General features: G+C 30.8%; 1 protein-coding gene across 1 annotated transcript in view; it reads left to right on the top strand.

Annotated features, from left to right (window-relative positions):
- The first annotated feature begins 601 nt into the window (after nt 1-601).
- Nucleotides 602-13,532, top strand: part of LOC126737387 (pyridoxal-dependent decarboxylase domain-containing protein 1) — a 70,740-nt gene continuing 57,809 nt past the window's right edge. The window contains exons 1-5 of the mRNA XM_050442270.1: nt 602-866; nt 928-1,280; nt 1,515-1,756; nt 4,676-4,905; nt 9,489-9,560. Of these exons, the coding sequence (XP_050298227.1) occupies nt 765-866; nt 928-1,280; nt 1,515-1,756; nt 4,676-4,905; nt 9,489-9,560 (999 nt within the window). The 5' untranslated portion in view covers nt 602-764. The remainder of the gene's footprint in view (nt 867-927; nt 1,281-1,514; nt 1,757-4,675; nt 4,906-9,488; nt 9,561-13,532) is intronic.

Genomic DNA, 13,532 nt, shown 5'->3' with positions numbered 1-13,532 from the left:
AAATTTGCTCTTTTCAAATTGAAACGCTCAGAATCAATCAAACTGACAACTATGCCTGTCAAAACTACCAGTCAATTAAAATAGGTATTAACAAACAATGATGAAATACCTGCAACGTGAGTTAGAAATACAGAAAACGTAATTTTCCAATAATTTACAAAAAAAATTTTTAGAGCCGATTATTTCAGAAACGGTTAAGAATCGGATTTTTACATATGATTAGTTTATTTTATGGTTAGGTTAATTTATCTTATTTTGACCTTCTGAATATGTTCCCAAAATATTTCCCTTTCCTCCCGAAATACTCTGTATGTATGGTAATAAATTGTTTTTTAATTTAAATTTGATTTTGAATTATGTCTGGAAAGAAAAAAAATTAATTTGGGATACCCTGGACAGTTTTAATTTGGGCCGTCTTAGAATCGAAATTTCCCGTGCTTTTTTAACTTCAAATTTAGCGCCGCATTTATCTCGAACCTGATTGATCATAAATTGGAGGTTTGAAGTTGTCAAAATTTCTTCGGTAGAGGGAGCTTCATATGTCATAATAATCTCTCCTATTATCCCGTTAACCAGACAATCCCCTTAAGTTTATTTTTGGTGTTAAAACACGTCACAGCTGTCAAGTGCCGGCGACACTGCCAACAAAACAAATTTGTTTTGATTTTTTGATCAGTCAAGGTTCGGCAAAATCGTGAAAAATCGCCACGATGGCTAAAATCCACTGAACTTTTTTTAATAAAATAACCAGTGAACGTTTCGTTATGGCTTCCACCCCAGAAAAACTAGCAAAAACGAAATTACCGGCTAATAATCAAGAAAATAGCGCGGGGGACGGGGTTGAACTCCTACACAGGGGAAAATCAGTAAGTTCTCGTTTTTTTAGCCAGGGACTTGATATGAATTTATTAACAATTCTCCATTTAGCCCAACATCGGAGAAATAGCTATTGAAGCCTCAGAGATAGTGTCCCGGCTGGGGCAGGCAGTGGAAACAAACCCGAACACCACCTCGAATGAGTCGGTTAGGAAACCAGCCACAGTATTTTTAGGTTTAGAAAAGAAACATTCAGATGAAATTATTCACACAATTCAAGATTTGATAAGCACAGACGAAGATGGAGAGCCCATTACCAACATGCCCCTGGACACCATCACAAAACTTGTTATGGTGTCCCATAGTCTGGCTGCCTATTGCGGAAGCCTTGATAGAGGTGTCTTGCAGAAATTGAGCCTTAGATTTACTACAGACACATCTAGATGGATCAGTCAAATGTTTGGGTAAGAATAATTTTGTTAAAGTATTAGGCATATTTGTTCCATGTACTTAAATGCTATTGAATATAGGTGACAGTTAATGTCATAATAATATTTAAACATCCTTTTGTTAGGCTTTTCCACAAAAGTATTGTAATGTAGCAGCATTTATGGCATCTTTTGTTTTTCATGAAAATCTTTGTTATTACAATTTTCAAATTCAGATATCTTTGACTTTTATCAATTATTTTTTTGCAGATTTTTTGACTGTTCCGCCTTTTACCATGAAGATCAGATTGAGGGTCTGGTTAGAATAGCCAGAATGGCTTTACATTATAAATTTCCAAGATATTTGGAAGATGGAACTTTGGCTTTTGCTTCTTCTTTACCTTTAATCTACAGTAGTATTTCTAGTCCATTGGGAGTGGTGCAATATCTTTGTAGGCAGTTAGGATTGCCTCTTGCATGTGTAAGGCCTGTGCCAGTAAATACCCATTTTGGTAAGTAATACATTAATTATTTGTATATTTCAGATCTTGGTAATATCTTCTAATATCTTAATAAACAGACTTAATTGCACAAATGACAAACAACAAAGTGTTAAATGATTATGTTTAATGACTATATTAAAGAAATGTCCAGATGGATGTATTTTTGTAATTTTATTTCAACTTCAACCAACATTTTATGAATTTGCTCTGCTGATGTAGTATCTTTGATTAGCACTTTAAAATGTTTGAATGCTTCAGGTTTTAACTAAATTTTGAATAATTCTTTAAAGAAATGTAAGTTTGTGTTCTGTCATGTTTTAGCTGATGTAATATATTTGTGTTTGGAAAAAGCAAGTTTTTCTGACAAGCTAAAAGTAGCAAAAGTGATTCCTTTGTATAAGAAAGGTGATACTAGTGATTATTCTAATTATAGAGCAATAAGTTTATTATCCAGTTTTTTTGAAATCTTTGAACTACATATTAAAAATTCATTAAGCCCATTTTTTGCAAAATATAAACTACTAAGTTTTAATAGTTTTATCCTTCCTAAAAGCACAGAAACTGCATTGTGTTTAATTTTCAGAATTACTTAGTGCTTACTGCCCTTGATAAGTGTAATCATATTTTGGGGCTATTTATTGGTTTTTCTCAAGCTTTTGATTTTATAAATCATAAAATATTAATTTACAAGCCTCACAGATATGGTGTTAGAGGAACGTCATTAGCCCTATTGAGATTGTACCTTCAGAATGGATGCAAATATTCACTATTAGCAAAGTATATAGATTTCAACAAGTAGAATCACTTCTTTGATCGCCTCAAAATGCCGCCTTTTTTTATAAGCGGTCGTAAGTCACTTGTAAACTACGCCGGCACCCCTCGCATGACAGGATGCCAGTCCGTCCACAAAGTTCACATTAGAAATGCATTTATGGGGGGCAATAAGGAAAGTATTTAGTTTAATACTATTATTGGGTAAAATCAAGGTTTTTTTATTTTCAAATATTTTGATGAGTTTTGACGCTTATTCATTGTGACACATTAAATAAACAACAACTAGGTAATATATTTATGTATGCATCCAGTCGCCATTTTTTCTTTGCTTTTATTTCTTTTTATAATACTAATAAAACGCTTAAATTTGAGTCAAAACCTTAGGAATGTTGTTAAGAAAACTAGAATCCCCTAAAAACCCTTTAATTTTAATAAAGATGTACCGAATATAAAGGGTGTAAACCTAAATGTATACTTTAATTGCCGACTAGTTAAGCTGAATTTATACAAGTAGAATAAAATAAGGCCTTATTTGACGTTTATGCATTTAAAGAGCAAAATAAAATAAAATAAGAAATAAGGAATTACCAATCACATGCCAGGTATATTTCAAGAAATTGACCAATGGGTTTCTTTCTTCTTTCAATGGGTTTTCTGACCAAAACGCCATGCATACTTTCGTTATCAAATAAAAATAAAATATTAGTTGCATTTTGGTCAACTTCTTATTTTATTTTGCTGTATATATGCCTTATGGGGGTTTGTGTAAATTGAACTCTTATTTTAGTCCTATTTTATTTCTTATTTTATTCAATCCAGCATTATTATTCTCAATAATAAAAACGTAGGGTTGTACCGATTATCTTTATTTTTTTGATTGAACTGGTTACTTAAGAGGAATCATTCTTTAGAGACTTAATTTAGACACCCTTTATTTAATCCTTTACTTGTTTGGGGATTTTCCCAAAATCCACTTTACCTACTATGTAGGTATGTAGAAACCTGGACGTTTATTCTACCTGGACGTTTATTAGAATGACGTTTATTTCTAGACGTTTATTTCTACCTGGATGTTTACTACCATTTATTATTAAATGGAATAATAATTTGTTGAATCACAGTTGGCTGATCAAAACACATGTAATTAGTGGGAAACTGCAAAAAGGAAAATAATTAAAAATGACTACTAATAATAATTAATAATTAACTACTAATAATTAAATTTGACACTAAATGACAATATTAAATTCACAAAAACAACAAATATTGACACACTCGGTAAACGTCGAAACAGCAGGTTTTGCCTAGCAATGCAGGGCATGCCTCAAGGTTCGATCTATGTAGAAACTCTTATTGATGCTGCAGAGACTTTATATAACAGAATAATTTTATGGACTGAAAAAAACAAATTATGCCTAAACAAGGAAAAATGCATTTTATAAACTTTTTATTAAATTAAGACAATTAACTTTATTTAAGGATAACCAAAGCCACTTGTCCTCTTCATAGTAGTCCAATCTATTAGGCATTATTTTTGACCTGCAGTGGAATTCTCTTATAGAAAACCTGTGTTGCAAGTTAAAAAGTAGCTGCTATGCTTTGAAATTTTAGCAAACAAGTCCTTTTAACTTTGTATTATGCAAATTGCCATGTGGCATTGTTAATTGGGAAATGATTTCAAGGTCTTCTAGAATCTTTTAGAACTGGTGCCTACATATATAAAATGTTTGTTTATGTTTATAAAAATAAATCAATTTTTCAAGACAATAGACCTGCACATGTTTATAATAAACGTCGGCGAAAACTTCTCTTGCCAAATGTCCATCAAACTGCCTTTTATCAAAAAAACATTATCTTTAATGGTTGTAGGATTTTTAACTTACATTATCAACTCTCCGAATATATATATATAATAAATTACATTACATAAATTATATAACATACACATACAATAAACTACATTACATTCTATATATACATATATATATATATATATATATATATATATATATATATATATATATACATATATATTGTATATATATATATATAAACAATGAAACAAAATTTTAAGTTTAGTTTTGTTGTGGAACAAAGTGATTTGTATTTGAATTAGTATAAAATTTTTTAAAGACGTTTAATATATTATTGTAGGTTCTCAGTACACCATGGATGTAGCAGCGCTTCAAAAAATGCTAGCGGATGACTCTGTAACAGGGAAAGTGCCTTTAGTAGTAATAGCAGACGCAGGGACTCCGGTTACTGGACACGTAGACAATATCGTAAGAATTAAAGAACTGTGCAAGACGCACGATTGCTGGTTGCATGTCAGAGGCCATAATTTAGCTGCTCTTACTTTGCCTAACCACTCAAGAAACGCACCGGTAAGTTTGACTCTAAATTTACAGGATTTCTCATAATAATAATAATAATACAAACGTTTATTAGTCACTTAAAGAGCATTTTTCAAAAAGCATATTTCAATGCAAATAAGAAAAATAAGAATATAATTCATTACCCTTAACAATATAATTTTGTAGAAACATAGTCATAATTAATTAAATAAGAAAATCTCATCCATTTTTCACAAAGAGACCGACGTATACAACAGACGAAAAACAATGAAAAACACAAAGTCACGGTCTCACAACATTTACTTAAAGCTACACGTGTTTCGCTCTATTCAGAGCATCATCAGGCCTTAAAAAGCTACTAACGTTGGCAAAACAGTAAAAAAATCAAATAATAAAAAATAGTCATAATTTATACCTACATACATAGTAATAAAGGAAGTGAGTAACCAATAGGCCATTATATTCAGAGGTGACTTTTAAGAAGTTCCGCCAAATTCTGTGGATGCCTTAGAATTAAAAATCGTATGCAAACAAAAATAAACAGGAACATATACCTAAAGAAAGAATGGGATAGAAAGAGGAAAGGGAAAGGTTAAATTATAATATCATTTTTTAATTCCGGATGAATTTTTCCTGGAGAAAGATCTTATAATCTCAAGTGTTTCACCTTCAGTGAGAGGGAATAGAAAAAGAGATTGGGATAAACTGTTGAAAGGCACATTCATACCCATGCATGCCTGAAAATTATCTGTGATCTTTCGCACTGACTGTACAAAAAAATTATTAATGGTATTAATAAAATTGAGGTTGTCAGTAACTTTCTTTCTATTATCAGTAACCATTATTAGGAACACACTTTGTTCTGCGACTTGAGAAGTTTGTGATTGAGTTAATAATTTTCCATGAGGCTCGAGTTATATTGTTAGAAGTAAGCGACTATGTTGAATTATAGGCTTTTTTAGCATTTACGATATTTTCTCTATGTACATCTAATCTCCTTCTATAGGATGGGTCTTAAGTTGAGTATGAAGTAGTCTCAACTGTTTACCCTCATCAAATGATGTTTTCCACTGATGATACTTTCTGTGATATGGCTTCGATTTGTTTACATAAGGAAAGCTCATATTAAATAAACTGGAGAACGTGTCAAAGAAGTAAGAAAATTTACTTTCAAAATCCAGAGTCTCAGTAACTAACAGCCAATGTTCTTTGGACAACAACAACTGTACCGAAGACAATCTGATTACGACAACTTTTCAAATTTACGCAAAACAGTAAAGATTAATATACACAATGATTACAAAGATTATATTTATAAAACATAAATAAACATTGTCAAAGACGTTAACTATTTCTGGTCAGTTTTTCACAACAAAAGAAACACTAAAAGCTTACCAATAAAAATGAAATCTAATGATCAGGAAGCTTCGAATTGTGTTGACATTAGTGAACTTTTTTCTAAGTATTTTAGTGGAGTATTTGAATTTTCTGATACACCAACTTTAATTAAGCCTACTCAATATCAAGAATGTTTTGTAGTTAACAAGATTGATATAAATGACATTAAATCCGCACTTATATCTATGAATTCTAAAAAGGGACCTGGCCCAGATGGGTTTCCTTCAATTTTTGTTGAAGTCCTGTCCTAGCTTGTGCGAGCCTTTCCATATTTTGTATAATCAATGTTTATCCAGCGGCATTTTTCCCAATATTTGAAAAACAGCTCAAATTGTGCCAGTATTTAAATCTGGAGAAAAAACTTATGTACGGAATTACAGGCCTATTTCCCTACTTAGTTACTTTGGTAAACTTTTTGAATCTTTGCTGTTAAAACAATTATTCTTTAGGGTCAAAGAAGCTATTGATGTTAACCAACATGGCTTTGTTTAAAAAAAGATCGATAATAACCAACTTAATACCATTAATTCAGAGTATAAACAAAAGTAGAAATAGGAGTCTGGAAACTTGTGCCGTATACACCGGCTTTTTCAAGACTTTTGATAAGGTCATCAACCTACACTGAATTAGTTGATTAAGTTGGAGAATTTCGGTGTGCACAGGGCCCTACTCAAACTCATTAAAAGTTATCTAATGAATCGCTCTCAGTACGTTGTCATAAATAAAGTAAAGTCTTCTTGTACAACCATTAGTTCAGGAGTACCGCAAGGTTCTCAGTTGGGACCGATTTTGTTCTCAATCTTTTTAAACGACATTGGTCAATGTTTCTCTATCTGTAAATATCTTGCATATACAGATAACCTAAAAATCTTTACAAAAATTAAGGAGGTATCAGATTTTCGTGCCCTGCAATCTGATCTTGCAAATTTAGTACAAATTTAGTTGCAAGTACTGTACCTTAAATTCAATGTCATTCTATACTTTTTAGCAGAAAACCATCTCAGACACAAAACAAATGTGATGTCTATCTCGGGGACACTATCTTGACGCATGTAGAGTTTATTAAGGATTTAAGTGTGACGTTGGATTCTAGACTGCTATTCGATGTTCATATAGAAAACATTGTTCAAAAAGCTCTAAAAAATCTCGGTTTTATATCTCGAATTACAAAGGGTTTTAGTAATCAAACATCATTAATATTATTAAATAATGCATTCGTTAAACCTACTATAGAATATGCGACAGTAGCTTGGAATCCGATGTATCACAAATATATTGACCGAATTGAAAGGGTACAACGCAAGTTTGTAAATATAGTAAATTTCCGCTTTAATAGACAAATAAATTCTTTTACTTACTATGATAACTTAAAGTTTTATGGTATGAAGCCCTTAGAGAGTCATAAGAACAATTTTGATTTATAAAATTAATAATTTAATAGACTGCCCTTTCTGTCTGGAAAATTTACATATCAACGTTAAAACTTATATTTTGCTTAATAGATCGACCTTTAGCATCTCAGGACATTCTTCAAACTATTTGTCTAACTCTCCATTGTTCAGATGCGCCCGTAGTTTTAATAGTTTTCAAGAAACTATTTCGAATATGGCTTCATTTAAGCGATACTTACGAAATTCTACCTAATTTCGCAAGGAACGATAAATATTTTCCTATTGTCATTATTCATATGTATTGTATATATACTTCTTTATTGTTTATAAGAGATACTATTAAATAAGTTAGTTAGGTTTATATTACTTGGTATATTTGTTAGGTTTGGTGAAAATGAAATGTTTAGCAAATCGTTTATTTGTATTTAAATTCATAAGATATTTTGGTGCTTTCCTGTTATTAGATTGCTTAGTCTATCTGTAGGAGAGCCTTCTACTTAAATAAACAAGTTGTTAAAATAGTATATGTTTTCATCAGAAAAGGATCTAGAACTCATAGAAAAATTGCTTAAATCGTGACTAATTGGGAATTCCATGTCAAAACTTAGTATCTGAGCACAATGATCAGAAAACGCCACAAAGGTTTCAGTTGAAAACAATGCAGCGCTAGTAATATATTATTAATCGAGTAACGAATAGTAACGAATATATTATTAATCAAAGTACAGGATGAGCCTTGCTAGAACTCAAGGTTCAGAAAAAACTAGTTTAAGCCCATATGAGCTAAATGCGTCCACAATATATACTGCTTCTTTACATCTGGAAATAAAATCATAATTAAAATCACCACAAAAACACATGAAAATATTAGGTTTATACAGGGTGTTGGCGGAGGGTTAGCCAAACTTGGTGAGGATATAGATAGGTTCAGATAGAAGATATTTTTTTAATAAACTTGTGTTCTAAAAGTCTCGGGTTTGAAATAATTACATAAAATTAAAAAAATATTTTTTTTTACTTTATTGTCCTTTAAAGCCATGAATTGTGGCAAGTTAGTCGGCTTTGTGTTACACATCGTATATCATTGAAAAGAGTATTAACTGGAGATGTTTTTAAAACTACCTGAACATCTTGATAGATTTTAGTTTTTTTTTTGCGTCAAGTTAAAGTTACCTTTCATAACTTTTTTTGCTACTTGTATTAACTTTTTGAGCTCAAAACGAATTATTTCGGTATTATTTGTACTTGATATTGATTTTTTTAGATTCAGGATACATTTACAGACTAAATACAAATGTAAAAAAAACCTGAAAAATATGCTGAAAAAATTTAAAGATGTCAAAAGGCATAATTTTTTGAAAATCCTGAAAATAATACAAAATCAATGATATAAAAAAACTTGAGACTTTTAGAACACAAGTTTATTAAGAAAATATCTTCTATCTGAGCCTATCTATATGCCCACCAAGTTTGGCTAACCCTCCGCCAAACACCCTGTATAAAAGCTTTAGCTTTTTCAAAGTATTCACTAAAAGTTTTAAAATCAATCTAAGGTCACGAAAACTAGTGAGATCTGGGCTTTTAGTTTTTACGTTTCTTTTAAGTTTTACGTGCTTTAATGTTTCGGTTTCTAATCTGTTAAGCAAATTTAAACATTTTAAAAAAGAAAACAGGTTCGTATTAGAAATGATTTCAAATCATAATTTGAATGACTTCAAATTGAAACGCCAGATTTTAAATTTTACAATACTGCCTTGTAGAGGGCATAAGGTTGCTGATTAAATTTTTTAGTATTTGGTAATTAACTTTCAATTTTTTCCACAGGTTACCCCAGTAGCAGATAGTTTTACTTTGACGATTGGAAGCTGGCTGGGTATACCAGGTCTCCCTAATATTGTATCCTTTTTATTAAATTAATTAAGATTTAGTGCGTTATGTATATACAGGCAGCCTCTAAAAAGTCTTAAGAAATGGAGTGTTCCATTTAAAAAATGGAACATTTACGGCTTAATGCTTTTTTAGAAAACTAGTAACTTAGAGCTTTCTCAAATAAATTATTGCATTTAAATATGGATTGGACTTTTTTAATCAGATAATCAAAAATATTGTTTGAGTTCTTAATTCTCTCAAATACGTAAATGCGCAAATGAAATTCAATTTTTAAATGAAGTTTTAAATGATTTTAATAGTATCTCAATTAAATATATAATATAATAAAATAATTGTCAACAAATATGTCAAATTATTAAATTTTATCACCGGCATCAAACCACCATCCTGCTTATGAAATAAGTATTCCTATTAATTGTGATTTAAATCTTAAGTATGATGTTTATTATTATGATTTTGTAAACTGTGATTTTGTTGCTATTAATAATTACCTTGCTAGTATGAATTGGGATACTGCTTTTAATCAGAAAGATATTAATAAATGCATTGATGTTTTTTACAATGCTCTCTATTTTGCGATTGAGATGTTTGTTCCAATTAAACATTTTAAATCATCTAATTTTCCCACTTGGTTTAGTAAAAAATTACAGAATCTTGTTATTCAAAAAAAGATTGCTCACACAAAATTCAAAAATATTAAGGATTCCATGGATTTGTAAATTTTTCAAATTTGAAGAATAAATATAAAACTCTTCGTGATGAATGTTTTAGGTAATATATTGAAAGATTAAATACTGAAACTTCTCACGATCCTTCTTCACTTTGGAAACACATCAATAGATTATGTAGGTCTGATTCATACTCCAATAGCAAGCATATGGAAGCTAAGGTTGCTGGTAAGGGTCAAGATATTGTAAACTTATTTGCTAGGTATTTTGAAACTACGTACAGGCAACCTGTCAGCAAGGCTCCTGACTATAAATTTGAGTACAGTCTGGATTTAAATCTCATCTCTTTGTTGGACATATTTGATAAAATCTTACGCCTTCCTAACAAAAATTCTTTTGGCCCTGATGGTATCCCATCTGTTTTTCTTAAAAACTGTGTGTGCACTCTGAGTAAGCCTCTGCATCACCTTTTCAATCTTTGCTTGACATCAGGCAAATTTCCTAATTATTGGAAGGTAAGTTTTTTAACACCAATTCATAAAAATGGCGATAGAACTGATATTTGTAACTATAGAGGTGTGTAGAATTAAAATATAAACTTGTTTTCAAGAAATTAAGAGTATAAAACATGTTTTTGTTAGTTACGACAAATTTGCCTATAACAATCAGCAACTAAAATAGTAATGAAGATTAGTTTAACAAATCATAAGTGACTATGTCTATAGAAAAACTACACTTAACAAAGGTTAAAATATATATTATAACTTCAAGTTTTTTATATAAATGATTCTACAAAATGATATATTTAATGCTTATGAAACGCTGAGCTGTAACTTAATAGTATACATAACTGTTTAACTTAAACAACGTTTGACGTAACTAAAAAAAATATTATTTGTATTTGTAACTAAAACGAACACTCTAACTTATCCAATAAATACACAGCATTATTATGTCAACTGAAATTTTGATTATGATTAATAATTTATTCATCTTCATTCACAGAATGTTCGCAAATATACTGGCAAATTATTCCAAAAGTTCGTTTTGTTAGTGGGAATAATTCCACCAAGTCGTTTTATAAGAGTGTCCTTCCTATTTTGACTTATGCCACGAAAGTCGTTCTTGCATTTAGGCTTTTCCAAACCATTCTTTTGGTGCTTTGCTACTAAAAAATTTAATGCTGTAGCCTCTTGTTCATTAAATTTGCATTTGTATATGACAATGACTGATTCTCTCTGAAAAGATCTAGGGCTTTTCCCTAAACCTTTTTTTCTCCCTACTACCCTATAGCAGCCTCACTTTAGGTTTACAGGCAAGGGTGGCTTGGCCGTAGTAGGTTGGGTGTACTGGGTGTAGAACTCAATACTGGTTTATTCACAAAAATTCACAACTATTTACAGTAGTGGCCATAATTATAGCAACAAGTACATTTTTCCTTCAAATTATATGATGTGGTAGATTAGAAAAAAAACTGGTATATATTATGATGTATTTTTTACAAAGCTTTTTATTTATGTTTATTTTTTTGTTACTTTATAAAAGAAATAAAAAATGGGAATTTTTTTTTAGGAAACGGGTTGGACAAAATTATAGCAATACATTTTAGAAAAATCAATTTATTTATTCTCCAAAGTCAAAATAAGATTACAATACAATAATATTCTTCAGTATTTAGTATAGTACCCTTTAGCCCTTATAACAGCAATGCATCTTTTTGGCATGGATAAAATAAGTTTGTTTATAACATCATGATCGATTGACAACCATTGACAAGTATCCTGAAGAGCTTCGAAAAGTTTTCCAGCATTTTTGAAATTCCTGGTTCTACACCTGTTATCCACAATTTCCCAAAGATTTTCTATTGGATTTAAATCCGGAGATTGGGAGGGCCACTTCATAACATTAATTTTTTCATCATGGAGAAACTCTTTTATTAGCCTTGAAGAATGTTTTGGATCATTGTCATGTTGAAATTGATATAACAGCGGCATATTTTCTTCAGAATAGGGTAACATAACATTCTTTAATATATCCTTGTACATAAATCGATCCATAATCCCTTCTATTCTGTGAAGAGGTCCCATACCATACCCCGAAAAACAGCCCCACACTAAAACTGAACAACCACCATGCTTAACTGTAGGAGAAGTGTACCGAGGATTAAATCTTTTGCCTACAGGACGTCGAACGTATGCAGCACCATCACTTTTAAATAAATTGAATTTTGATTCATCGCTAAAAATAACTCTGCGCCACTGATCAATAGTCCAGCCCTGGTGTTCTCGAGCAAATTCAAGTCGGGCCTTCACGTTCTTCTTGGAAAGAAGAGGCTTTTTTGCTGGTCTGCGTCCAAACAACTTATTTTCAAATAGACGCCGCCTTATGGATCGTTCACTAAGATCGGAACACCCACTGCCATCCAAAAGACCTTTAATTTTTGAAGAGGACAAAAATGGGTTTTGCTGGAAATCCGAACAATCATTTTGTCGCTTTTTTTTGAAGTTTTCCGGGGACGTCCCGAATTTTTTTTGGGTACTACCAGCCCTGTGTTATTGTATCTTTTCACTATACGTGATACAACTGATCTGTGAAGAGCAAAATTTTTTGCAATGGATGACTGTTTGATGCCTGACTTATACTGATTAATTATAAGTTGCCTCACTTCAACAGACACGGTTTTACCACGACTCATACTGTTATTTAAATAAGTTAATAACTACCAAGAAATCACAATATAAATTGTTTCAATATTGCACTTCAACAGATTGAAAGAGCACTAAATTTCAAATGTTGCTATAATTATGACCAGGTGAAATATTTGCAATTACAAATATTTATTGTCAGCAAAAAAACAGGTAGGCTTTTTTTTATTTGAATGAGAAATTTTGTTTAAATATTAAGAGGCCATCTAAACCAGTGGCGTACTTTTACGATTAAAACATACATATAATAGTTATTATTAAATATTAGTAAAATTCAGATTTGTTGCTATAATTTTGGCCACTACTGTATATTATAACTTCAAGTTTTTCATATAAATGATTCTACCAAATGATATATTTAATGCTTATGAGACGCTGAGCTATAACTTAATAGTAAACATAACTGTTTAACTTAAACAACGTTTGACGTAACTAAAAAAAATATTATTTGTATTTGTAACTAAAACGAACACTCTAACTTATCCAATAAATACACAGCAATATTATGTCAACTGAAATTTTGATTATGATTAATAATCTATTCATCTTCATTTACAGGATGTTCGGATACTGGCAAATTATTCCAAAAGTTCGTTTTGTTAGTG

This window comes from Anthonomus grandis, chromosome 6, assembly GCF_022605725.1.
Source record: "Anthonomus grandis grandis chromosome 6, icAntGran1.3, whole genome shotgun sequence".
Classification (NCBI taxonomy): domain Eukaryota; kingdom Metazoa; phylum Arthropoda; class Insecta; order Coleoptera; family Curculionidae; genus Anthonomus; species Anthonomus grandis.
This window is presented reverse-complemented; position numbering and strand designations above follow the sequence as displayed.